General features: G+C 44.7%; 1 protein-coding gene across 8 annotated transcripts in view; it reads right to left on the reverse strand.

Moving 5' to 3' along the window:
• Positions 1–203: 203 nt before the first annotated feature.
• LOC124126474 overlaps positions 204–26,490 on the reverse strand; it is a 90,812-nt gene continuing 64,525 nt past the window's right edge. For all 8 annotated transcript variants that reach the window (XM_046489913.2, XM_046489914.2, XM_046489915.2 and 5 more), the window contains 18 exons: positions 21,550–21,734; positions 19,621–19,741; positions 19,012–19,182; positions 17,291–17,475; positions 16,622–16,713; positions 16,209–16,345; positions 13,899–16,005; positions 10,849–11,015; positions 9,067–9,156; positions 8,795–8,910; positions 7,991–8,066; positions 7,707–7,838; positions 7,068–7,116; positions 6,733–6,932; positions 4,893–5,016; positions 3,612–3,686; positions 2,820–2,954; positions 204–1,935 (listed from right to left, as the gene is read on the reverse strand). In XM_046489913.2, coding sequence (XP_046345869.2) covers positions 1,916–1,935; positions 2,820–2,954; positions 3,612–3,686; positions 4,893–5,016; positions 6,733–6,932; positions 7,068–7,116; positions 7,707–7,838; positions 7,991–8,066; positions 8,795–8,910; positions 9,067–9,156; positions 10,849–11,015; positions 13,899–16,005; positions 16,209–16,345; positions 16,622–16,713; positions 17,291–17,475; positions 19,012–19,182; positions 19,621–19,741; positions 21,550–21,734 — 4,182 coding nt within the window. In that variant the 3' untranslated portion in view covers positions 204–1,915. The remainder of the gene's footprint in view (positions 1,936–2,819; positions 2,955–3,611; positions 3,687–4,892; positions 5,017–6,732; positions 6,933–7,067; positions 7,117–7,706; positions 7,839–7,990; positions 8,067–8,794; positions 8,911–9,066; positions 9,157–10,848; positions 11,016–13,898; positions 16,006–16,208; positions 16,346–16,621; positions 16,714–17,290; positions 17,476–19,011; positions 19,183–19,620; positions 19,742–21,549; positions 21,735–26,490) is intronic.

A 26,490-nucleotide genomic window follows, 5' to 3' on the forward strand; every position in this document is an offset into this window, starting at 1 on the left:
TGCCCTTCAGTTAATGAATATGTCCGCGGGCCCTTCAGTTAATGAATATGTCCGCCGGCCCTTCAGTTAATGAATATGTCCGCCGGCCCTTCAGTTAATGAATATGTCCGCCGGCCCTTCAGTTAATGAATATGTCCGCCGGCCCTTCAGTTAAGCAATATGACCTATGTGTTGGGGCTCAGAACACAAAGCAACCCGAAAGATTTAGTCAAATACTTTATTTCGAAGCTTAATTCATTCATATATGAGCGAAACAGCTTGAAAATATATATACGCAATATCATATATTATGAATAAGTTGGACATAGAATGAAGTAATAATATTATGGCACAGAGGGTGGCAACCATCAGTAATACAACTTTGTTGCTTGCAGTAGCCAGGTCTGCAGAGTAAAAAGTACATAAAGTTGTTGATTCAATATCAGGTCAAACTTACAGAATCTTAACTAATGGCTACTAAGGGTCACATTTGGTAATGCCAGTTTCATTTAAACTATTATTTTGACGATTGTTTAACCATCACTATTGTTCATCCAGTCAAAACAAACTAATACAAAGTCAATATGTGAAATAAGTTTGATTAAATATATTTGATTAAACCTTCACAAGCATCAGTTTTTAAGGGTCACAATTTGGTAATGCCGACTTCATACTATTATTTTGAGGATTGTTTAACCATCACTATTATTCATCCAGTCAAAACAAACAAAAACAAAGTCAATATGTAACATAATTTTGATTAAATATATTTCATTAAAAATTCACACAAAAAATATATCACTCTTCTGGGTCACAACCATACACAACTCAGGTACACAATGTAAACAATGTATGTAAACAATGTACACAATCACTGTACACAATGCCACAATGTACATACAATGTCACACAATGCCACAATCACTACACAATGCCATAATGTACATACAATGTCACACAATGTACACGATCACTGTACATCATCATGGTACATAGTCACTGTACATGTCACTCACCATGTATTCAATATGTTACACAATCTACATATATACAAATATATATATATATATATATCTCTGACAACAACTGGTCGTACACAGAACAGACAACAGAGTACAGCGTTGCCAAGCACCAGACACTGTATTATGTCACCATCAATGCTGGTCATGATTTTCTCATAAAACAGTTGCCATGGGAATATGTCAGCAAAAACAAACAATACTTTGTCTGCCATGGAAAAAAAATCTAAGGTATTGCACAGGATGCCTTGTCACAGTTGCATCATTCTGACAGAGTTACCTCCCCTGGCAATAAAACATCAGGCACTTCAAGTTCAAGTCTCATTTGAAGAAACTCCAAGCTCCATCCCATGTGCTCCCCCCCCCCCCCCCCCCCCCAACACACGCACACATACACACACGCACACACACACACACACACGCACACATACACACACACACACACACACTGGTGACAATCTTACTCATTGCCTGATACATCATCCACCAACTGCATGAAGCCTGTCTGGGCACTTTTGTTAAATCCATGAGCATCAGAATGGTGCTGAAAAACCAAGAAACATTCTGTGAATCTTGGATTCAAACCCATTCCTGGTTTCTGACACCTGAAAGTCACAAGGAAGGAGAGAGGTCAGAGGTCAGGGGTTGTGGACTGCTGTATAGTCCCACTTGGAGCCGGTTAGTGTTCACAGAGTTACCTCCCTTCCAATGAAGCTTCACTGAGATCTGTCAATACTTTTTTCTGGAGAGATCATTTGTGTTAAAAAAGTTGATAAACTCTTTGGATGTCTTGTCACTGGAAAATTTTTGACTGGTTTCCATGGTAACCCATGTTGGCATAGTTGAGGAAAATTAAAGATAACTGTAGCACCATAAATTCCTGGCAAGATTTTCAGCCTCAGGCGTAGTAGAGCTTGTTACACCTTGTCCTGCATCACTGAAACACACAGTAAACACATGGTGAACACAGTAAACACTTGGTGAACACAGTAAACACTTGGTGAACACACAGTAAACACACAGTGACACACAAACAGCACTGCAATGGATGTCTAAGCCTCAAGTGATATAGGTGCAGAAGCAGTTCAATGAAATTCATACATGATAAATGATGAACACTTTGTTCCTTGTATTGGTTCTGAATCTAAGTTGTCTTTTGAGATTAAACTAAACCATCTTCCCGAGGCAAGGGTGTTAACTGACTGTCAAAGTCCAGTGTCCACCCTTGCCGAACTAGGCTGGAATTTCTGGGATCGATCGCAGCGCTGACCAGTGGCTATTACGAGTTATGCTCCTATTGACCAATCAGATTCCACCTCTAATATCACTTGCATTTGCTTCAACTAAAATGGCATCGCCCACGGAAGATGATCTGATCGATAAACAAGATCTATATCGTAATATAACACGTCTTACTTGGCAAAGTTCATCAAATCATGTGAGCACCTTGATTAAAAACATGAGAAGATTTTGAAAATATCTATTGTCGCAAAGCAGTCGAGACAAACATGTTTTGCAAATCGACCAAAATCTGCACAGCAGTTTACGAAGTTGGTTGTCGATTTCGTTACCCGATTTTGATTGGACTATGCACTCCATAATTGCAGCCTTGTTCGGGAAGGGTGGAAACTGGACTTTTATAGTCAGTTAACTTCCTTGCCTCTGGAGATGATACTCAACATGATACCATGTAATTATTCCGTGTGATAAATCAATGCGCCCGAGGTATTTGTAAACTATCCAAGCTGAACCTGTCTTATTGATTCCCCAACTTGAGACATGTTTCAGAGGAGGAAGTCTTCTGTAGCAAGACGTACGTACATGCAGGTTTTTTCAGATTGCGTGGCCAGGCAATGTTGGCTTCCACTCTCTTGTAGGCAAAGACAGCTTCCTGTGTCGAGGCGAGGTATTCTCCCTTTATCATCTGCGGGCAGAGGTTGTCTGCCAGGTGGCGCTCTGCAACACAAGATGGGCATGTGAAGCAGGTGTGTTTATTACAAAAATACATAAATCAAATGACCAGGGGAGAGCTGTGCTGACATACTTGGATTCCAATTAGATTCCAGATACAGGGTCCACAGAAACATGAACCCTTGACCTTTGTACCTATCCCGGAAGGTCAGCAAGGGAAACAACACAGTCTCCCACCTTCATTGTTCTGCTTATTTAGCTTATTTTCTCACCAAGCTGGTAGAGGTGGGGTGAGGTGAGGTGAGGTGAGGTGAGGTGAGGTGAGGTGAAGTGAATAGGGTTTAGTGTTACGTCCAAGATTATTGCCCTTAAAAAGCAACGTGTGCGTGCGTGCGTGCGTGCGTGCGTGCGTGCGTGCGTGCGTCTGCTTGTACTTGTCCGGACTGATGCCAATTTTATAGTGCTAGCCCACTGAGACACAGTGTACTGACTCCGAGTCGACCAGTCCTTGTTTTAGCTCCTTAATGCCGAGAGCCTGACAGGGTAACAACAAGTACCATCTTTTAACGTATTTTGGTATGACACAGTCGGGGACCAAACCCAGACCGTCCGCTCTCCAGGCAGACGCTCTACCACTAGACCACGGAGGTGTGGAACCTGGACAACAGTACATGATGCTAGGCTCTCGAAAGCTGCACCTACCGTCTCCATCCACCAGCAGGTACAGGCCGTAGTCCTGAGGATTGGTGACCTTGAACTTGTGTGCGATCAGAGCACCTGCACAACACAAATGAAGAAAAATCAGAAGTCGTAAAGAAATCTCATAACATAAAATAGAAACTGTTGGATCATTAAAGCAACACTATTTGGCATATAAGATTCTTATATCATATATTATATGCCATAATATATAATTATATATGATAATATGACACACACAAACACACACACACACACAACAGTGTAATCGCTATTCCCCCGCCATGGGGCACATCAGAAGGTAAACAACATGGATAAAGGGCCGTAGCTCAGTAAACAACTAATTTCGGGGACCAGTTTTTGAACTTATTCTTGACAAGTATCTCTTAGATAAGCATGGAAACTTTCGAGTAATTTTCTTGTTTCTGTAAAAACTTGTCCACACTGCACACAGTAAGCACACTGTTGAAGCGCATGGAGCAAGGGCCAAAACTCCCTTACAAAAGAGTCATCAGAAGATGACAAATCCCCCCTAGCCCCTACAAATTTCGAAAGAACAAATCATCTGATTGTTACATTAAGTCCAACTTCATGAGAGAATCTCTAATCTAATCTGTCTGTCTCTCTGTCCTCATACAAGAGTAGTTATTGAACTATCAAAACTATACCATGGAACTGGGATTCTGAACTGTGTACATGTCTATGTCGTGTACACACAACTATGAAGAGAGTCAAACTTGTTGCCATGAACACAGAAAAAATATAAATTCTAAAAATCCCTAAATAACAAAAGGTACCAGTTGACAACATGGTGTTTGCACAGTTTCAAGAAAGAGTACCTATTAGTTTTTTAGAGAGAGAGAGAGAGGAAGAGAGAGAGAGAGAGAGAGAATAAATGAGGGGACCAATTTTCGAACTTAGTCTTGACAAGTATCTCTTAGATAAGCTTGCAAACTATTGTCATTTAATTTCAGTAGTTGCTGTGAAATCTTTTTCACACAGTATGCACCAAAGTTGTAAAGCATTTACTCTGTAAAAAATGAATTTTCGAACTCATTTGAGATCGTGACCAGTAACATCAGTGCATAAAATTTTATTTCTCTAACTTGGACAGTTTTTGAGAAAATTTGTCCACATTGAGAACTGGATGGAAGGACGGAAGAACTCTATTCCCATAGCCCACGCCCCACTTTGTGGCCGGGGATACATTTAACATCAGTTCTCTTCACCATTAACTTATAGAGCAATCAAGGGGAGACAACCCTAGGTGAGGCAGACACTCACAGACATCCTTGGTGCTCATACTAGGCCTGATGGGAAGTGTCTTCCACACGATGCTGTCCCGCAACTCGTCGGGAATCGCAATCTTGAGGAAACCCTGCATGTCGCTGATGCTCGGAAGACGACCCTGGGAAACAAAGAAGGACAAAATTAATAAAGAAAAACTAAAGCATTATTAACTGTTTCTGCAGTATTCATGACTGTTCAAATTAAAATATTTATTACAATATTGTATTCCTATCTAAAAAAATCCTTCACACTGCTTTTTTTTAGGATGAGTGGAGAAAGAGCATAATCTGCCCCATTATGAAAGGAGGTGATCAGGACAAGCCCGGTCATTACACTACAGGGCAACATCTCTCACGGAAACTATGGAAGGTGTTGACTTCCAGTCTAGACAGACGCCTCCATTCCTGGTGTGTGACAGTCACAAGTGAAACACAAGCAGGTTTTAGACCAGGATACTCCACCACTGACCAAATATTTACTCTTCGAGCAACTGTACAAAAATACATTTCAAAGGCCAAGTGTAGATTTTACTGCATCTTTATTGACTTTTCGAAGGCTTTTGACAGCTTGAACCACAACATTCTTTTAAAAAGCTTAAACCGAGTGGGAATATAGGGGGCTTTCTAGGATTACTGGCATCAATGTACTGAAAGGTTGGCCCTTCTGATGATTTCACCTGTATGTTGGCACCCGTCAGGGATGTGTTCTGAGACCCAAACTTTTTCTCTTTCTAAATAAACTCAGTGATGTTGGAAAAAACTGGTGGTCAATGCAAATTTCTTAGTAGTGAGATACCACATCTGTTTGCGTTATTATACTCAGATGACGTATCGTCTGTTGCGGACAGTGTTTACAGCTACAGAAGAAAATCTTCTTGAAAATGTATGTGTTTCCACTGGAATGAAAGTAAATCTAAACAAAAATAAAATTATTGTGTTTTGACGAAGTGGAACACTTAAAATGTTCGAAAAATGGACGTTGTGAATGTTTATAAATATTTAAGTAGATCTCCAGTAGTCTTACAGCTGAAGCAAACAACTCAATCAGATTCATTAACTACTGTCAAAAGAAACATTGATACCTATCATTAAGATGCCCTTAAAGTATTTGACAGTGTTGTCGTTTTGAGCTATGTTACGGAGCTAAAGTTTGAAAATGTCCAAATATCATTCTCTAAGAATATACCTACTAGTAGAGTACTTTAGTGTGGCAGACTCCCTCTGTCTGACTGACTGACTGACTGACTGACTGACTGACTGACTGACTGTCTGACTGACTGACTGACTGACTGACTGACTGACTGACTGTCTGTCTGTCTGTCTGTCTGTCTGACTGACTGACTGACTGACTGACTGACTGTCTGTCTGTCTGTCTGTCTCACTGACTGACTGACTGACTGACTGACTGTCTGTCTGTCTGTCTGTCTGTCTGTCTGTCTGTCTGTCTGTCTGTCTGACTGACTGACTGACTGACTGACTGACTGACTGTCTGTCTGACAAGAGCAGTAAGGTACTGGTGCAGCCTACTTCATCCTGACCTGCACGGATCACCTTGTCAAGCCTACTTCATCCTGGCCTGCACGGATCACCTTGTCAAGCCTACTTCATGCTAACATCACTTGATGAGGTGGGAAGAGGGACATGGGCTACAGCAATTAACCATTTTGTTCAGCTTGGGCTGGTCTGGTTACAAAATGAAATCAGCAATGTCACATTCTTAAATAGCTGACCAGGTGCGATGTCAAGCAATCAGCCAATAGCTGACCTGGTACGATACCAAGCAATTAACCAAGAGCTGACCTGATGCGATGCCAACCAATCAACCATTAGCTCACCAAGTGATGTGCTGCGTGGGTCTCCTGTGTGTCCTGGAAGTTCTTGAGGACGAGGACGGCGCTGCTGAGAGTGGTCAGGTAGTATCCCCCCTCCCCTGTCAGCAGGGAGGGGTGCAGCAAACCCCACATGAACTCCGCCTCAATCTCCGCGGACACCAACCCACAGTGCACCATGACGTAAATCAACATTGGCAGGAAGTCTGAAAGATAGGATGGAAAGTTATAATTGGACTATCACATGTCAAGCTTTAAAACAGATGTGAATCTAACACCCATTAAATGGTTTACAAAACTCCACAAATTTCTTGAGATTTCCTTTTTTTGTGAGTACATACCGTCGGCACCCATCGACTGTTGCGTCACGGATGGCTGCTTCTGCCGTACCTGGAACAAGGTGAAGGTAAAGGTCAGGGACAGGGTCACAGCGTGTAGTACTCGGACTAAACTGACGGATCAAACTGCATCAATGTTCCATCACCCGAGGGTGAATGTGAGAGTGGGAGTTGGGTTTAATGCTGCCTTGAGCAATATGAGTTAAGTGATGCAGGTATATGGTGGATGTGGCAAACACCAGTATACTCACACACCGGTATACTCACACATTGGTATACTCACACACTGATATACTCACACACCGGTATACCAACACACTGGTATACTCACACACCGATATACCAACACACTGGTATACTCACACTCACACACCAGTATACTCACACATCGGTATACTCACACACCGGTATACTAACACACAGGTATACTAACACACTGGTATTCTAACACACTGGTATACTAACACACAGGTATACTAACACACAGGTAAACTAACACACCAGTATACTCACACACTTGTATACTCACACACTGGTATACTAACACACTGGTATACTAACGCACTGGTATACTAACACACGAGTATTCCTAACACACCGGTATACTCACACACTGGTATACTAACACACTGGTATACTCACACACTGGTATATGGTGGATGTGGCAAATAGCAGGTTCTCCAGCTTCTTCAGAGGAGAGTACGCCTTCTGCATCTTGTCCAGGTGATGCTTGATCAGCTCCATGTCAGCCGGCTTCGGGGGCTTGATACAAGCCTGAGGGGACACGGGATACATCAATACAACAGAATTCATTTTGCATCTATGCAAGTGAACAGAGGAAATATTGTATTTTTACAAACTGAACATGTTACATGCTGGGTCAAACTCAGGTCAGTAAATGTCGCAACAACATAAAGGTCCCGTACCTTGATGCCGATCTCCTCCGGTGTCTTAGAACGGGCGTACATGATATTCCTTGTCATCAACTTGAGGCTTCCGGACCTGACAACAGAAAGTAGGGATCATGAAACACACGTCATCCGCCGACCACTTGTCCCACACAGGCAGGTGGGGACTAGTATAAAAGTATCTAGGATAAAACACGACACCGAGGTTTTGGTAGAAAATGTAAAACTGCAAGGGATGGAAAAGCCGAACTAGGCTGGGCCCCGTTCCACAAAGCGATCTTAGCACTAAGGTGATCGTAAGTCCCATACTCTAACATAGGTTTTGGAATTTCCCGGCTCGATCGTAGTGCCACCAGTGGCTATTACAAGTTATATCCCTTCTGTGTCCCTCCAATAGACTCCATCTCTCGTATCACTTGCAATTGCTTCAAACAAAATGGCGGTGCCCAGTCAAGACGATCTGATCGATAATCAAGTTCTGTATTGTAGTAAAACGGACCTAAACACACGAAGTGCATCAAATCATGTGAGCACCTTGATTAAAATCATGAAAAGATTTGCAAAACATCTGTCGATGCCCAGTTGTCAGTAACACATGCTTTGCAAATACTTCAGTCGACCAAAATCTGCACATTAAAATCCAAGTTGTTTAGGAACCGGATGTCTAGATCGTTATGCGATTTTGATTGGACTGTGCATAAACTTGTTAGTCCAGCCAAAATGTAACTCCATAATTCCAGGTTAGTTTGGCAAGGGTGGAAACTGGACTTTTATAGTCAGTAAACTCCCTTGCCTTGGTAAGATGGTACACCATGTGTTTACCTGTTGTGTTCCTGGACGAACAGCTTATAGATGTGATGTTTGACTGGCCGGAGGACACATACGTGGAGGGCACCCTCAATGATCGCATCGATGTTCAGGAACTCGTTTGCCCCAAGCTGGAGACAACAAAGTATTTATGAGTTTCAAGTTCAATCCTTGGAGAATAGAGACTATGAAGGAGTTGAGTAAGAGAGCAAGTTTTCTTAACGTAGCCGACACTGCAGTATCCCACCAAGTCTGGGCCAGGCAAACCCTCAGTGTGTACAACTCACCCTGGTTCTCTCCCTCTCGATGAGCCCCTCCAGCTCCCCCTCCCCATGCTTCACCAGGTAGTTCTTGATCCCCGTCATGAACTGCCGCACCTGCAACACAACTCTCCCCATCAACATCCATGTTTCTGACAGGATAACATGCATGCAAGTCCTCATATTTTCACATTCATCTTAACTAAAAGTACAAAAGATTGTGACAAGAAATAGGAGAGCTCGAATGTGTGACGGCAGAATTAAGTGTGCATTCATACCTCCATTGTTCAAGAGTGAGTGAGGTGGGTAAATCTGCACACTGTTTCAGTCCTATCACGACACAGTAATTCTCTGACCGGTGTGATATGGGGTTTTAACTCACATTGCGCATGACGTGGTGTGGGTGATACAGTAATTCTCTGACCGGTGTGATATGGGGTATTAACTCACATTGCGCATGACGTGGTGTGGGTGATACAGTAATTCTCTGACCGGTGTGATATGGGGTTTTAACTCACATTGCGCATGACGTGGTGTGGGTGACACAGTAATTCTCTGACCAGTGTGATATGGGGTTTTAACTCACATTGCGCATGACGTGGTGTGGGTGATACAGTAATTCTCTGACCGGTGTGATATGGGGTTATAACTCACATTGCGCATGACGTGGTGTGGGTGATACAGTAATTCTCTGACCGGTGTGATATGGGGTTTTAACTCACATTGCGCATGACGTGTAGTGGGTGACACAGTAATTCTCTGACCAGTGTGATATGGGGTTTTAACTCACATTGCGCATGACGTGGTGTGGGTGATACAGTAATTCTCTGACCGGTGTGATATGGGGTTATAACTCACATTGCGCATGACGTGGTGTGGGTGACACAGTAATTCTCTGACTGGTGTGATATGGGGTTTTAACTCACATTGCGCATGACGTGGTGTGGGTGACACAGTAATTCTCTGACCGGTGTGATATGGGGTTTTAACTCACATTGCGCATGACGTGTAGTGGGTGACACAGTAATTCTCTGACCAGTGTGATATGGGGTTTTAACTCACATTGCGCATGACGTGGTGTGGGTGATACAGTAATTCTCTGACCGGTGTGATATGGGGTTTTAACTCACATTGCGCATGACGTGTAGTGGGTGACACAGTAATTCTCTGACCAGTGTGATATGGGGTTTTAACTCACATTGCGCATGACGTGGTGTGGGTGATACAGTAATTCTCTGACCGGTGTGATATGGGGTTTTAACTCACATTGCGCATGACGTGTAGTGGGTGACACAGTAATTCTCTGACCAGTGTGATATGGGGTTTTAACTCACATTGCGCATGACGTGGTGTGGGTGATACAGTAATTCTCTGACCGGTGTGATATGGGGTTTTAACTCACATTGCGCATGACGTGTAGTGGGTGACACAGTAATTCTCTGACCAGTGTGATATGGGGTTTTAACTCACATTGCGCATGACGTGGTGTGGGTGATACAGTAATTCTCTGACCAGTGTGATATGGGGTTTTAACTCACATTGCGCATGACGTGTAGTGGGTGACACAGTAATTCTCTGACCAGTGTGATATGGGGTTTTAACTCACATTGCGCATGACGTGTAGTGGGTGACACAGTAATTCTCTGACCAGTGTGATATGGGGTTTTAACTCACATTGCGCATGACGTGGTGTGGGTGATACAGTAATTCTCTGACCGGTGTGATATGGGGTTTAACTCACATTGCACATGACGTGTAGTGGGTGACACAGTAATTCTCTGACCGGTGTGATATGGGGTTTTAACTCACATTGCGCATGACGTGGTGTGGGTTGCGTTCCTGACTTTCAAGCGTACACTGGATGAAGTTCTCGATGGTGCTGCCAAACGTTGTGTTGTGATCGATGGAGAGCCGGAAGATGTATTCACGGATCTTGCCGCCAGGGTTGTTGCTGTTAGAGTGGGATGAAGACCAAGCTGCAGCAGAACAGGTTACCATGGTTACAGAGAAAGACAAAACATATTTATATCGTCGGATAATAGTTTTCGGACAGCCATGATTATTGCGATTATTTGCGCTATGTGTGTGGGTGTTGCGTCACACAGACATTGTAAACGCCCATATGATGGCTTGGTTTGGAGTGAAAGTTGTCTTTTATAAGTGATCGAGATGGTTTACAGTTGTTCTTGTGATGAGCAAGGAAACTACGAATGTTCCTTAAGTGTCTGAAAACCCATTACATGGAGATATCTAAAAATCCTCCACATAAATGCCTGATGTGTATACCAGGTTTCTTGAAGAAATATTGAACGGGTCAAGAGTTACAGGAGAACTGATCGATGAACGAAAAGAATGGACCCCATTTCTATATCCCCTACAAAAGTTTTCTATTTTCTCTTGTTTTCTCGCATCATGGGTGTGAACATTAAGATTTCAGAAGAAGAAAGGGAAGTAACTTTGTTCACCATGCTCCTTAGCGTTCAGGGGGAGATTCACCTCACTCTGCAGGAGTACAACACCTAACCCTACAGTGTGGATATATAGGAAGAAAGTTTATGGACGGCAACTACTTTAGGACGAGGAACACAATGTTTCAGAGCTGCATATTTAGCCCAGACAATTACAGTCAAGTCCCGCTAATCCGACATCGTTGGTTGCATATGATTATATGTATGTCGGATAAACGAAATTAAGTAGCATCAATGTTCGTGATCGAAAATCAGACAACTACACGACAGGTAACGACACAAACACGTAATAAAAAATGAAATATTCATATGTTATATTATATTGTTAGCGGAATATGTTTTCTAATCATGCAACCTCTAAAGCTTAGCACAAAACAACTGTTATGGAGTGTATGACTTATTCAAAATACTTTTAAAAGGATTGTCTGGAATGGAAGACACCGGTTTGAAACTGGTACAAAAAGGTTAAGACAGCTGCTTTCTTAGTGGCTAATGTTGACTTCCTGTTAGTCATTTCATTGGTCGGTCATAGTTCGCAAAAGGCTGTTCTGATGTGATCTGTAAAGGGATGTCCTTGGTGATAGCGAGAACTTGTATCTGATTTTAATGAGATTGAGGTAATCTAAGCATGTGATTAATCCTGTTTCCTTTATTTAAAGCATGAATTGTTTATTGTTAAAAAAGTTTATCTCTGCAGCCGTTGTATTATGCAGCTACCAGCCGACTCGTCTCGCATCAAAACATGGGCTGTATATTGCCGGGCAGATGACCATGGAGTACGCTGATCACCGTGTCGGATTAACAAGACTGATTAATGAGTGATTTCGGTAATTCGTTGCAAATGAGGTTTGTCGGAGTGCGAGACTGTCGGATTAACGGGTCTAAATAGCACTGATTTAGTGGGTTCCCATCATTAGTGTCGGATAAAGCCGATTGTCAGATTAATGAGTGTTAGATTAACAAGACGTGACTGTAAATCAAAGCTGGCTTCCATTTGTCCATTGATGTTACCTGTTGCTATTACCTATCAGTGATAACTACTCCCTGCCTCCCTTCTGCCTGCTGCTCAGTATCAGTGATAATTACTCCCTGCCTCCCTTCTGCCTGCTGCTCAGTATCAGTGGTAATTACTCCCTGCCTCCCTTCTGCCTGCAGCTCATTATCAGTGATAACTACTCCCTGCCTCCCTTCTGCCTGCAGCTCAGTATCAGTGATAATTACTCCCTGCCTCCCTTCTGCCTGCAGCTCATTAATAAAACTAGAAAATCATTGCTAATCACCTATCAGCACTAATTAACTGTTAACTGTTAGTTTCCCTTGTTACACTTCCACCTTTTGTAACCTTGAACTTTTGTTGTCCTTACATGTACATATATATGCTCTGTGCTTTATAGCATTCATTCACCTGATGAAGGAGTAAGCATACACTCAGAAACACTGAGTTCCTCAAAATAAAGAAGTTGACAATAAACTCTCTGTGTATGTGTATCACTTATAAATGCCATTCAAAGATTATTATTACAAAGAAGGTCATCAATATCTCTGTCCCTTTAACTATGTTTGGAATAAATCAATCTGGACCGAACAATGCAGTGACTGATATCCTGAGCCTCAATTGATGTCTGGGTACACAAAATAAGCAAAAAATTGGCAGAACAAACTTGATGTCAAAGAACACGAGTTCTACACTTCTACACAAACTTCCACAAACAAACGAGAAACAGCTTGTGAGCTATGCACCCTCCTTTCAACTAAGTTATAATTTTTTTTATAAAAATAATTCCTGAACTGCTTGATGCAAGGTGACTGGCAGATGGAGCAAGATAATCACCACCAGTTTTCCCTTCATTCTAAATAACTGTGTAAAGAACGTACTGCAACAGGGACGGCACACACTGCAGCTGATGGGGTCGTTGTTGGCACGGGTACTACAGACATGTACCCAAGGTACGTTTCAGTAAACACAAATGTACCTGAGCCAAAATCAGAATACAGAACAGTATGTGGTATTCAAAACGGCGGACAAGTCCATATTCCTGAATCAGTTCCGGTCTGCTTGATAACAAGTACATGCTGGGTGGTGCTGTGCATCGCAGAATCTAAGAGTACTGGACGTACGTCACTGTGTATGTTTGTGTTGTATATTGCATGCAGGAATGCATCTCATACAACAGTAGGACAGTTGAGGGAAATCTTCCTGTGTCAAGGGACCAGTTAAGTGCACTGCGCAATGCAGAATGGACATATGCTTGTGTACCGTTCTGTATTCTGATTTTGGCCAAGGAATATTTCTGTATACAGAACCACACCTGGGGAACATGTCTGCAGTCACTGTGCCGACGCCAACGCCGACGCCGACCCAAACAATCTCAGTGGAGTGATGATACTTACAAACAATTGGTCGTAATCTATCCCGGAGATCAGAACTAATGACTTCACTCAGATTGTCTGCAATCACTTCGTCATCATCTGAAGGATCAAGCATTATCCCCCCTTGTGTGTCGTCAAGGGCAACATTCACATGAGCACTTTGTAATGAATCTGTTGTGTAGGAAACCAGTGTCTGATGTGCTGATACACTTCCGTTAATCCGAGACCGAGCTCCGTGGAGCATCTCCATCGCACTGTCTGTGTTGGAACCCACACTTGGCACATCAGACACGTGGCCAATACTGTCTCGCAAATTCTGATTGGTGGATACTGTTACTTTATTCTTTGCACACCGAGTATTCTCTTGCCAACGCTGCACACGCTCTTCGGCATTCATCGCAGGTTGCAGAGCACCATTCCGTGAATGTAAGATGTTTTCCAGTGGGGAGTTATCCCAGGGTTTACAGAATACTGTGCCTGCTGTACTTTCTGTCACAGATGCAGGGGCGTAGGCGTGGCGGAGGTTGTCATACTCGGACACACACTTTACATTGCGGACGGTGAGGGGTCGGAGTGGGCGGACGTTGAACTCTGGGTGAGCACATGAGATCATGTCCTGTACGGTCGACGATTCAGAGAAACACGACGTACGGTTGTTTAACTCTGTGGACATCTGCTTCTTGTACACAGGGAATTTGTTAAGTGGTGGACTTTCCACTTTCCCAGAAGCAGTTTCCAAGTCTTCCAGAGAGAAGAGAACATCATTGATTCCGCTCGCACCTCGCGGTCGATGCTCGTCAGACTCGGGGGTTGAGACAGCACTTTTATTATTGTCTGGTGTACGAAACTTCAACATATCAGTTTTTAACCTGGCAAACCTCTCCTTTAAACTCCTCTGTCTCGTCACCTTGTGGGTCTCCTGACGCTCGGTCTTCATACTCTGACTGCGACCAACCGCGCGTCTGCTACTCCTTGTCTCAGCGACCTTGACCTCTTGGACTTGTTGGCGACCGAAACTGAAGACAAAACTGCTGGAATCTGATATCATGTCACTTGTAGGGACATTCCGAGGTGAAAGGATGGTCTCCAGCTGAGGCTGCTGGGAAACCTTTGGAGGGGGGTGGGCCGTGGGAATCCTTAACAGATCCGGCCCATCCTTAGGACTGTACGATGGCGCCGAGCGACGCCTGATCCGGACACTCACTGGGCGCCCACAGTCCAAGTTGACAGCATCTGCTGGTTCAGCATAAATGGGTGAATGTGCCAGCGTTGATAGCGATGATGTGGATGAAGATTTAATCCGAGACAGATTTGGCAAAGGAGGCGGTTTAGTTTTTGGTGCTGAGCTAGAATTGGGGGATTCTTTTCTGACCACACCCGGCCGTGGGTCCCCCGGTACCACCCACATCTGCTGCTGATACTTTTGGATGTGGGACTTTGCGTATGTATCAACCACATTCCGGCCACTGTGCATACTCTGACTGACCCTCACGTCACATGACACATGCGTGGACTCACGAGACTGGTGGGAAGAACTCATGGCTATTGCCTTGTGGACATTGTTCTTTGGCAGTGATCCTCCGTTGGAGGAGAGAGTTGATATCCCCGACTCATTATGAGTGGGACTGATGTCGTTGTGCACACGTGGGATGTCCTGGCCGTGCTCCTCCTGGGTCTGGGTCCACATATTGCACTTCATATTGTTCTTCACACTGTCACTCTCACACACAGAATTTTTCCAGATGTCCTCGTAATCGCTCATCTTGTCCTCCAGACTGCTGCGGAAGTAGCTGGTCTCGGGGATGTGGAGGAGGTCGAGGGACGTTGTGAAGTACAGACTCGATTTGCCCTTGTCTGAGGCTCGAGGATGAGTGTGTGACTTCAGGTCGACCTGTTCCCTGTAACCATGCAGGTGGTGGGAGACCTCACTCTCGTCTCCTGATGGCGGGGCAGGTACTTGGTCTGGAGGAGGGCAGCACCCCCCATCTGTCTCCACTGTCACCTGGCTACTGCCTTCCTCCATCATGGCTGGTACGGGTGGCGCCTCCTCTGCAATGCGGGCATGTTTCCGGTCGATCATGAACTTGGAGAAGTCGCCCAGGGATGCAGATGGTGCTGCATTCTTCACCTTCAACAAAAGCAAATAAAATCCAAATAGATAAACAAAATAAATAAAATAAAATAAAATAAATCAAATCAATTTAATTAGATCACTTCAAAATAAAAATTTGGAAAGAAAAGAAAAGGGTAGACGAGACAAAACGAGACAAGGAAAGAAAATGAAAAGAAAAGCAAGGAAAAGATAGCATCAATAAAGTCGGGGTGGCCCACCTTGGCCGGCAACTCTGGCGGGAAGCTGGACGTGGGTCGTGTGATGTTGATGGGCTCACTGCAGGACTTGTGTAAGACCGGGGTCCCAGCCAAGCTGTCGGAACTGTTGTGTCGGGAAATACGAGACTGCCAGAAATCTGGTAAAATAGTAAACATGTCAACTAAGTCTCAACGAAATCAAAGATGAGACTGGACATTTAACTGTCTTATTCTTTTCTCCTCTGATAATTTGAAATTGAAAACTTGTTTTAATCTTGAAACAAAAACCCTTATTCTTTAGCTGAGACAAGAACATGGGAAGGCAAATCAATACACAGCCTTTCCTAATCATAAAGTCAGAAGATTAATTGAAACATTACAGAAGAAATAACAAAACAGGTAATGTTGTGAAACTTGTTTAACTTTGAACTGACCTTGACCTAAGAGAGCAAGGGAAGACAACTCCTTGGGCGACCTTGCACTCATGATGACAGCAGGAAGCACAAGCAGCTCGGGGAGCTCTTCCCTGTTGACGCACAACACAGCCACCAATAAACAACACTTGAACCAACTTCAAAGTCACATAGTTCCCTTCAATATTCATGTTACAGGCTGGTTCACTTATCTTTCTGGTACAGAAAATACTTTCAAGTGTGAAACTTAAGTGGTCAAAGATCAAATAGTGTGTTGCACTCTTTTAAGTGCTGATTCAATGATACATGTAACTGAGACAATACGTATTCCATCAGACTGACGCTCGGTTCACTTCTTATAGTTGTACTGCAGGCCTTTATGTTGATTTCAACATTTCAAAGTTAGCCATTAGTGACATGAGATTGTTGTTGGTTGTTTTAATGCCGCACTCAGCAATATTCCAGCTATGACGGTGGTCTGTAAATAATCGAGTCTGGACCAGACAATCTAGTGATTAATGTCATGCAATTGGGATACGATGACATGCATCCACCAAGTCAGGGAGCCAGGCCACCCGATCCCATGAGTCGCCTCTTACGACAAGCATGGGTTGCTGATGACCTATTCTAACCCAGATCTTCACGGGTCGGTGAGGTAAGGACGTAGTTAGCCTAGCAGCGTGTACTGACTTGCAGCAGATGTAGAACTCGATGAGATGGGGAATGGAGGAGAAGTAGTGGGCGGAACCCTGCAGTCTCAGTCCGTGGCTGGTGCTTTCGATGATGTAGTGGTCGACGCTGGAGCAAGCCTCCTGTTGATGCTGCACCGACAACGCCAGCGAGTCACGCTGACTCGACCGACGCACCACAAAGGACTGAAACAGAAAATTGTCACGTGAACATAATATTTAGATCATGTGTTGTTATTTATTTCCTATCTAAGGAAATGACTGTGTTGTTGCGAGGTGTGTGTGTGTGTGTGTGTGTGTGTGTGTGTGTGTGTGTGTGTGTGTGTGTGTGTGTGTGTGTGTGTGTGTGTGTGTGTGTGTGTGTGTACGTGACCTGACGATAGCGGTTGAATTGGCCTAATCCAATAGCCAATAGCTGTTGAACCAACCTAGCCCATGACCTCATGATAGCGTCTCTCTGTCCAGCCACCCCTTGAACCAACCTAACCCGTGACCTGACAATAGCCGTTGAACCAACCTAGCCCATGGCCTCATGACAGTGTCTCTCTGTCCAGCCACCCCTTGAACCAACCTAGCCCATGGCCTCATGACAGTGTCTCTCTGTCCAGCCACCCCTTGAACCAACCTAGCCCAACTCATGACAGTGTCTCTCTGTCCAGCCACCCCTTGAACCAACCTAGCCCATGGCCTCATGACAGTGTCTCTCTGTCCAGCCACCCCTTGAACCAACCTAGCCCATGGCCTCATGACAGTGTCTCTCTGTCCAGCCACCCCTTGAACCAACCTAGCCCATGGCCTCATGACAGTGTCTCTCTGTCCAGCCACCCCTTGAACCAACCTAGCCCATGACCTCATGACAGTGTCTCTCTGTCCAGCCACCCCTTGAACCAACCTAGCCCATGACCTCATGACAGTGTCTCTCTGTCCAGCCACCCCTTGAACCAACCTAGCCCATGACCTGACAATAGCCATTGAACCAACCTAGCCCATGGCCTCATGATAGTGTCTCTCTGTCCAGCCACCCCTTGAACCAACCTAGCCCATGACCTCATGACAGTGTCTCTCTGTCCAGCCACCCCTTGAACCAACCTAACCCGTGACCTGACAATAGCCATTGAACCAACCTAGCCCATGGCCTCATGATAGTGTCTCTCTGTCCAGCCACCCCTTGAACCAACCTAGCCCATGACCTCATGACAGTGTCTCTCTGTCCAGCCACCCCTTGAACCAACCTAACCCGTGACCTGACAATAGCCGTTGAACCAACCTAGCCCATGGCCTCATGATAGTGTCTCTCTGTCCAGCCACCCCTTGAACCAACCTAGCCCATGACCTCATGACAGTGTCTCTCTGTCCAGCCACCCCTTGAACCAACCTAGCCCATGACCTCATGACAGTGTCTCTCTGTCCAGCCACCCCTTGAACCAACCTAGCCCATGACCTGACAATAGCCATTGAACCAACCTAGCCCATGGCCTCATGATAGTGTCTCTCTGTCCAGCCACCCCTTGAACCAACCTAGCCCATGACCTCATGACAGTGTCTCTCTGTCCAGCCACCCCTTGAACCAACCTAACCCGTGACCTGACAATAGCCGTTGAACCAACCTAGCCCATGGCCTCATGACAGTGTCTCTCTGTCCAGCCACCCCTTGAACCAACCTAGCCCATGGCCTCATGACAGTGTCTCTCTGTCCAGCCACCCCTTGAACCAACAACTTACCCCGGTCACTCTGTCCTTGAGGAGGTGGACGGCGCCTGATCGCCCAATGTCTGGGAGCAGCCATATTGCATGCGTCTTGGAGAGTCTCTCAAACAGGCTGATTGGCCGCTGATCGAGATCTGCGACATTGTCGGACAAGGGCGAGTTGGATGCACTCCTCATCCCATGCTTCTGGAAATAAAAGAAAGTTGACAAAATATACACAGTAAACTATGCTTATAACAAACACACTTATACCAAAATGACGGCTATAACAAAGTGTTTAATGGTCCCTACCATTTGCTGTATATATATATATGCTGTATCAAAACTTATAACCAACTGCGGTTATAAGGAACTGAAAGTGGTGGTCCCTCTGAGTTTGTTACAACTGTGGTGTGCTGTTTTCCCGTGTGCTCTAAATGCTTGATGATGGACCAGGATGATGGACACGTGTCTCGACTTGAAGCTCGACTGATTCCTGATTCCACTGATGATGTGTCACCTGTGCATGGAACCAAGTGACTCTAAGACTGAACATGACTGGGATACTTGCTACTTGCAGAACAGACTCAATGTATTGTCACTCCAGCTGTATCTGCAGCAATAATCTTTACTCCCGACACTGACCTTAACCACTTGTTCCACGTGGTACAGGGGCATCTCCGGAGACAGGCTGCCGGGCGTGGTGATGTCATGGCCGCTGTCTGCCGTCGACGTCTGTTCGCTCTGAAGACTCAGCTTGCTGCCACTGCAGACACAATCAAACACTTCCAGAATCTTACCGACACACGACATGGTGACAGTTCAGGTTACCATGGTTACAGACAAACAGCCTGCTGCCGCTGAGCCCGGGCACCATGGCGTCTGCAGGATCTGTCTCAACACAGCTCATTAAAATTTCATACAACTTGGAACAATTCAGACTGCTCTCAAATATCAACCAGAATTACCATACAGAGTTCAGTACCTGACATCACAGTGGTGAAACCTACAGGAGAATTAGCTCTCATAATCTCATCTGCACAGACACATACAGAGGTGGGACAAAAACACCTGAAGTGGACACAATCAACCTTCACTTCTGTATGCCAATTGTAGAATTAAACGAGTCAGGAGCAGGCCAACCAGTGGCTGATTTGTTGAGTAATGTTTCACACCTTCTGGGGAGGACTGTCACACAATCAACCACCAGACTGTGACCACCCTCCCCTGCCTCCCACAACATGCAAAGGGCCCCCTATGTCTGCAGACACCGGACTGTGACCACCCTCCCCTGCTTCCCACAACATGCAACAGGCCCCCGATGTCTGCAGACACCAGACCTGATGTGGTGTGGCCCCTGGTGTCAGCAGACACCTGACCTGATGTGGTGTGGCCCCCGATGTCTGCAGACACCAGACCTGATGTGGTGTGGCCCCCGATGTCTGCAGACACCAGACCAGATGTGGTGTGGCCCCCGATGTCTGCAAACACCAGACCAGATGTGGTGTGGCCCCCAATGTCTGCAGACACCAAGCCAGATGTGGTGTGGCCCCGATGTCTGCAGACACTAGAACAGATGTGGTGTGGCCCCCAATGTCTGCAAACACCAGACCAGATGTGGTGTGGGCCCTGATGTCTGCAGACACCAGACCAGATGTGGTGTGGCCCCCAATGTCTGCAGACACCAAGCCAGATGTGGTGTGGCCCCCGATGTCTGCAGACACTAGAACAGATGTGGTGTGGCCCCCAATGTCTGCAAACACCAGACCAGATGTGGTGTGGCCCCCGATGTCTGCAGACAACAGACCAGATGTGGTGTGGCCCCCGATGTCTGCAGACAACAGACCAGGTGTGGTGTGGCCCCCGATGTCTGCAAACACCAGACCAGATGTGGTGTGGCCCCCATGTCTGCAAACACCAGACCAGATGTGGTGTGGCCCCCGATGTCTACAAACACCAGACCTGATGTGGTGTGGCCCCCGATGTCTGCAGACACCAGACCAGATGTGGTGTGGCCCCCGATGTCTGCAGACACCAGACCAGATGTGGTGTGGCCCCCGATGTCTGCAGACACCAGACCAGATGTGGTGTGGCCCCTGGTGTCTGCAGACACCAGACCTGATGTGGTGTGGCCCCTGACTGTCATGTAGTTCATACAAACCTCGAGCAAGCACATTCCAAGACCCTTCAAGATCTCTTGAATGCAATGATGACACTTTTCAAGGCTAAACGCAAAACCTTACATTTATTTTACACACCAAGCAAGCCAGGTGCTTACCACAAACAATCTGACAGTCATTTGTTTGTTGTTTAACACAGCACTAAGCAATATTCCAGCTGTATGACAGCGGTCTGTAATTAATCGAGTCCGGACCAGAGAGACCAGTGATTAACATCAATTGTCAGAGCAATTGGGATATGATGACATGCATCAACCAAGTCAGTGGGCTTGACCACCCAACCCGTTAGTCGCCTCTCATGACAAGCATAGTCGCCTTTTACGGCAAGCATGGGTTGCTGAAGACCTATTCTAACCCAGATGTTCGCAGGTTCTGACACTGTTGGCATGGTTACCTGACACAGCTTCTTGTGTGCTCCCGAGGACAATCATAGGGGGATATGCTGGGGTCGGGATCCTCAGGGGCCATGGTGGACAGGCTGAAACATGACTTCTGATTGGCTGATGTCGACGGTAACGGGTAGAGGTGACACAGATCGGTCAGCAACAGGTCAAGGTCATTGGCAATATTACTCAGCATCTGAAATTAAAGTAAACAGTTTAATACTGCAGCTTCTTGTGTAGTATTGTCCTGAAAAATTCCAATGTTCCAAATTCTAACATCAAATTCCATGTTGATTTTTTATGATTTTATTTCTTTATGGAGAATACTAACAATAAGTATCCATGCTTGCAGTAAAAAGCGACTATGCTTGTCGTAGAAGTGACTAACAGGCGGTCAGGCTTGCTGACTCGGTTAATGCATGTCATTCTATCCCAATTGTGTGGATTGATGCTTATGCTATTATAGCCATATATCCTGTTAGTGAACGCATGAAAACCTTGCTCTGAATACAACCAGGCTCTGAATACAACCAGGCTCTGAATACAACCAGGCTATGAATACAACCAGGCTATGAAAACAACCAGGCTATGAAGACAACCAGGCTATGAATACAACCAGGCTGTGAATACAACCAGGCTGTGAATACAACCAGGCTATGAATACAACCAGGCTATGAATACAACCAGGCTCTGAATACAACCAGGCTCTGAATACAACCAGGCTATGAATACAACCAGGCTATGAAAACAACCAGGCTATGAATACAACCAGGCTATGAATACAACCAGGCTGTGAATACAACCAGGCTGTGAATACAACCAGGCTATGAATACAACCAGGCTATGAATACAACCAGGCTCTGAATACAACCAGGCTCTGAATACAACCAGGCTATGAATACAACCAGGCTATGAAAACAACCAGGCTATGAATACAACCAGGCTATGAATACAACCAGGCTGTGAATACAACCAGGCTGTGAATACAACCAGGGTATGAATACAACCAGGCTATGAATACAACCAGGCTATGAATACAACCAGGGTATGAATACAACCAGGCTGTGAATACAACCAGGCTATGAATGCAACCAGGCTATGAATACAACCAGGCTGTGAATGCAACCAGGCTATGAATACAACCAGGCTATGAATACAACCAGGCTGTGAATACAACCAGGCTGTGAATACAACCAGGGTATGAATACAACCAGGCTATGAATACAACCAGGCTATGAATACAACCAGGCTATGAATACAACCAGGCTGTGAATACAACCAGGCTATGAATGCAACCAGGCTATGAATACAAACAGGCTGTGAATGCAACCAGGCTGTGAATACAACCAGGCTGTGAATGCAACAAGGCTATGAATACAACCAGGCTGTGAATGCAACAAGGCTAGGAATACAACAAGGCTATGAATACAACCAGGGTATGAATGCAACAAGGCTATGAATACAACCAGGCTGTGAATGCAACAAGGCTATGAATACAACCAGGCTATGAATGCAACCAGGCTATGAATACAAACAGGCTGTGAATGCAACCAGGCTATGAATACAACCAGGCTGTGAATGCAACAAGGCTATGAATACAACAAGGCTAGGAATACAACCAGGCTGTGAATGCAACAAGGCTATGAATACAACCAGGGTATTGAGTGACTGGATCTTGACCACTGGACTTAAGCTGATCAATATTTGATTCATATTTCTGATTCAAAGAAGTAAGAATAAATAGCCCAGTGTGAGGAACATCAAATACCTCACTCAGCATGTATTACACACTCAGCATGTATTATACACTTAGCATGTATTATACACTCAGCGAGTATTATACACTCAGCCAGTATTATACACTCAGCACGTATTATACACTCAGCATGTATTACACACTCAGCCAGTATTATACACTCAGCCAGTATTATACACTCAGCATGTATTATACACTCAGCAAGTATTACACATTCAGCAAGTATTATACACTCAGCGAGTATTACACACTCAGCGAGTATTACACACTCAGCGAGTATTACACACTCAGCATGTATTACACACTCAGCCAGTATTACACACTCAGCCAGTATTACATACTCAGCCAGTATTACACACTCAGCCAGTATTACACAGTCTGCCAGTATTACACACTCAGCCAGTATTACACACTCAGCCAGTATTACACACTCAGCCAGTATTACACACTCAGCCAGTATTACACATTCAGCCAGTATTACACACTCAGCCAGTATTACACAATCAGCCAGTATTACACACTCAGCCAGTATTACACACTCAGCCAGTATTACACACTCAGCCAGTAATACACACTCAGCCAGTATTACACAGTCTGCCAGTATTACACACTCAGCCAGTATTACACACTCAGCCAGTATTACACATTCAGCAAGTATTACACAATCAGCCAGTATTACACACTCAGCCAGTATTACACATTCAGCCAGTATTACACTCTCAGCCAGTATTACACACTCAGCCAGTATTACACACTCAGCCAGTAATACACACTCAGCCAGTATTACACAGTCTGCCAGTATTACACACTCAGCCAGTATTACACACTCAGCCAGTATTACACTCTCAGCCAGTATTACACACTCAGCCAGTATTACACACTCAGCCAGTAATACACACTCAGCCAGTATTACACAGTCTGCCAGTATTACACACTCAGCCAGTATTACACACTCAGCCAGTATTACACATTCAGCAAGTATTACACACTCAGCCAGTATTACACACTCAGCCAGTATTACACATTCAGCCAGTATTACACTCTCAGCCAGTATTACACACTCAGCGAGTATTACACACTCAGCCAGTAATACACACTCAGCCAGTATTACACAGTCTGCCAGTATTACACACTCAGCCAGTATTATACACTCAGCAAGTATTACACATTCAGCCAGTATTACACACTCAGCCAGTATTACACTCTCAGCCAGTATTACACACTCAGCGAGTATTACACACTCAGCGAGTATTACACACTCAGCGAGTATTACACACTCAGCATGTATTACACACTCAGCCAGTATTACACACTCAGCCAGTATTACATACTCAGCCAGTATAACACACTCAGCCAGTATTACACAGTCTGCCAGTATTACACACTCAGCCAGTATTACACACTCAGCCAGTATTACACACTCAGCCAGTATTACACACTCAGCCAGTATTACACACTCAGCCAGTATTACACACTCAGCCAGTAATACACTCAGCCAGTATTACACAGTCTGCCAGTATTACACACTCAGCCAGTATTACACATTCAGCAAGTATTACACACTCAGCCAGTATTACACACTCAGCCAGTATTACACATTCAGCCAGTATTACACACTCAGCCAGTAATACACACTCAGCCAGTATTACACACTCAGCCAGTATTACATACTCAGCCAGTATAACACACTCAGCCAGTATTACACAGTCTGCCAGTATTACACACTCAGCCAGTATTACACACTCAGCCAGTATTACACACTCAGCCAGTATTACACAATCAGCCAGTATTACACACTCAGCCAGTATTACACACTCAGCCAGTATTACACACTCAGCCAGTAATACACACTCAGCCAGTATTACACAGTCTGCCAGTATTACACACTCAACCAGTATTACACACTCAGCCAGTATTACACATTCAGCAAGTATTACACACTCAGCCAGTATTACACACTCAGCCATTATTACACATTCAGCCAGTATTACACACTCAGCCAGTAATACACACTCAGCCAGTATTACACAGTCTGCCAGTATTACACACTCAGCCAATATTACACACTCAGCCAGTATTACACACTCAGCCAGTATTACATACTCAGCCAGTATTACACTCTCAGCCAGTATTACACACTCAGCCAGTATTACACACTCAGCCAGTATTACACTCTCAGCCAGTATTACACACTCAGCCAGTATTACACACTCAGCCAGTAATACACTCTCAGCCAGTATTACACACTCAGCGAGTATTACACACTCAGCGAGTATTACACACTCAGCGAGTATTACACACTCAGCATGTATTACACACTCAGCCAGTATTACACACTCAGCCAGTATTACATACTCAGCCAGTATAACACACTCAGCCAGTATTACACAGTCTGCCAGTATTACACACTCAGCCAGTATTACACACTCAGCCAGTATTACACACTCAGCCAGTATTACACACTCAGCCAGTATTACACACTCAGCCAGTAATACACTCAGCCAGTATTACACAGTCTGCCAGTATTACACACTCAGCCAGTATTACACATTCAGCAAGTATTACACACTCAGCCAGTATTACACACTCAGCCAGTATTACACATTCAGCCAGTATTACACACTCAGCCAGTAATACACACTCAGCCAGTATTACACACTCAGCCAGTATTACATACTCAGCCAGTATAACACACTCAGCCAGTATTACACAGTCTGCCAGTATTACACACTCAGCCAGTATTACACACTCAGCCAGTATTACACACTCAGCCAGTATTACACAATCAGCCAGTATTACACACTCAGCCAGTATTACACACTCAGCCAGTATTACACACTCAGCCAGTAATACACACTCAGCCAGTATTACACACTCAGCCAGTATTACACACTCAACCAGTATTACACACTCAGCCAGTATTACACATTCAGCAAGTATTACACACTCAGCCAGTATTACACACTCAGCCATTATTACACATTCAGCCAGTATTACACACTCAGCCAGTAATACACACTCAGCCAGTATTACACAGTCTGCCAGTATTACACACTCAGCCAATATTACACACTCAGCCAGTATTACACACTCAGCCAGTATTACATACTCAGCCAGTATTACACTCTCAGCCAGTATTACACACTCAGCCAGTATTACACACTCAGCCAGTATTACACTCTCAGCCAGTATTACA

The sequence above is a fragment of the Haliotis rufescens genome, unplaced genomic scaffold (genome assembly GCF_023055435.1).
Source record: "Haliotis rufescens isolate VD_foot unplaced genomic scaffold, xgHalRufe1.0.p SCAF_72, whole genome shotgun sequence".
Lineage (NCBI taxonomy): Eukaryota > Metazoa > Mollusca > Gastropoda > Lepetellida > Haliotidae > Haliotis > Haliotis rufescens.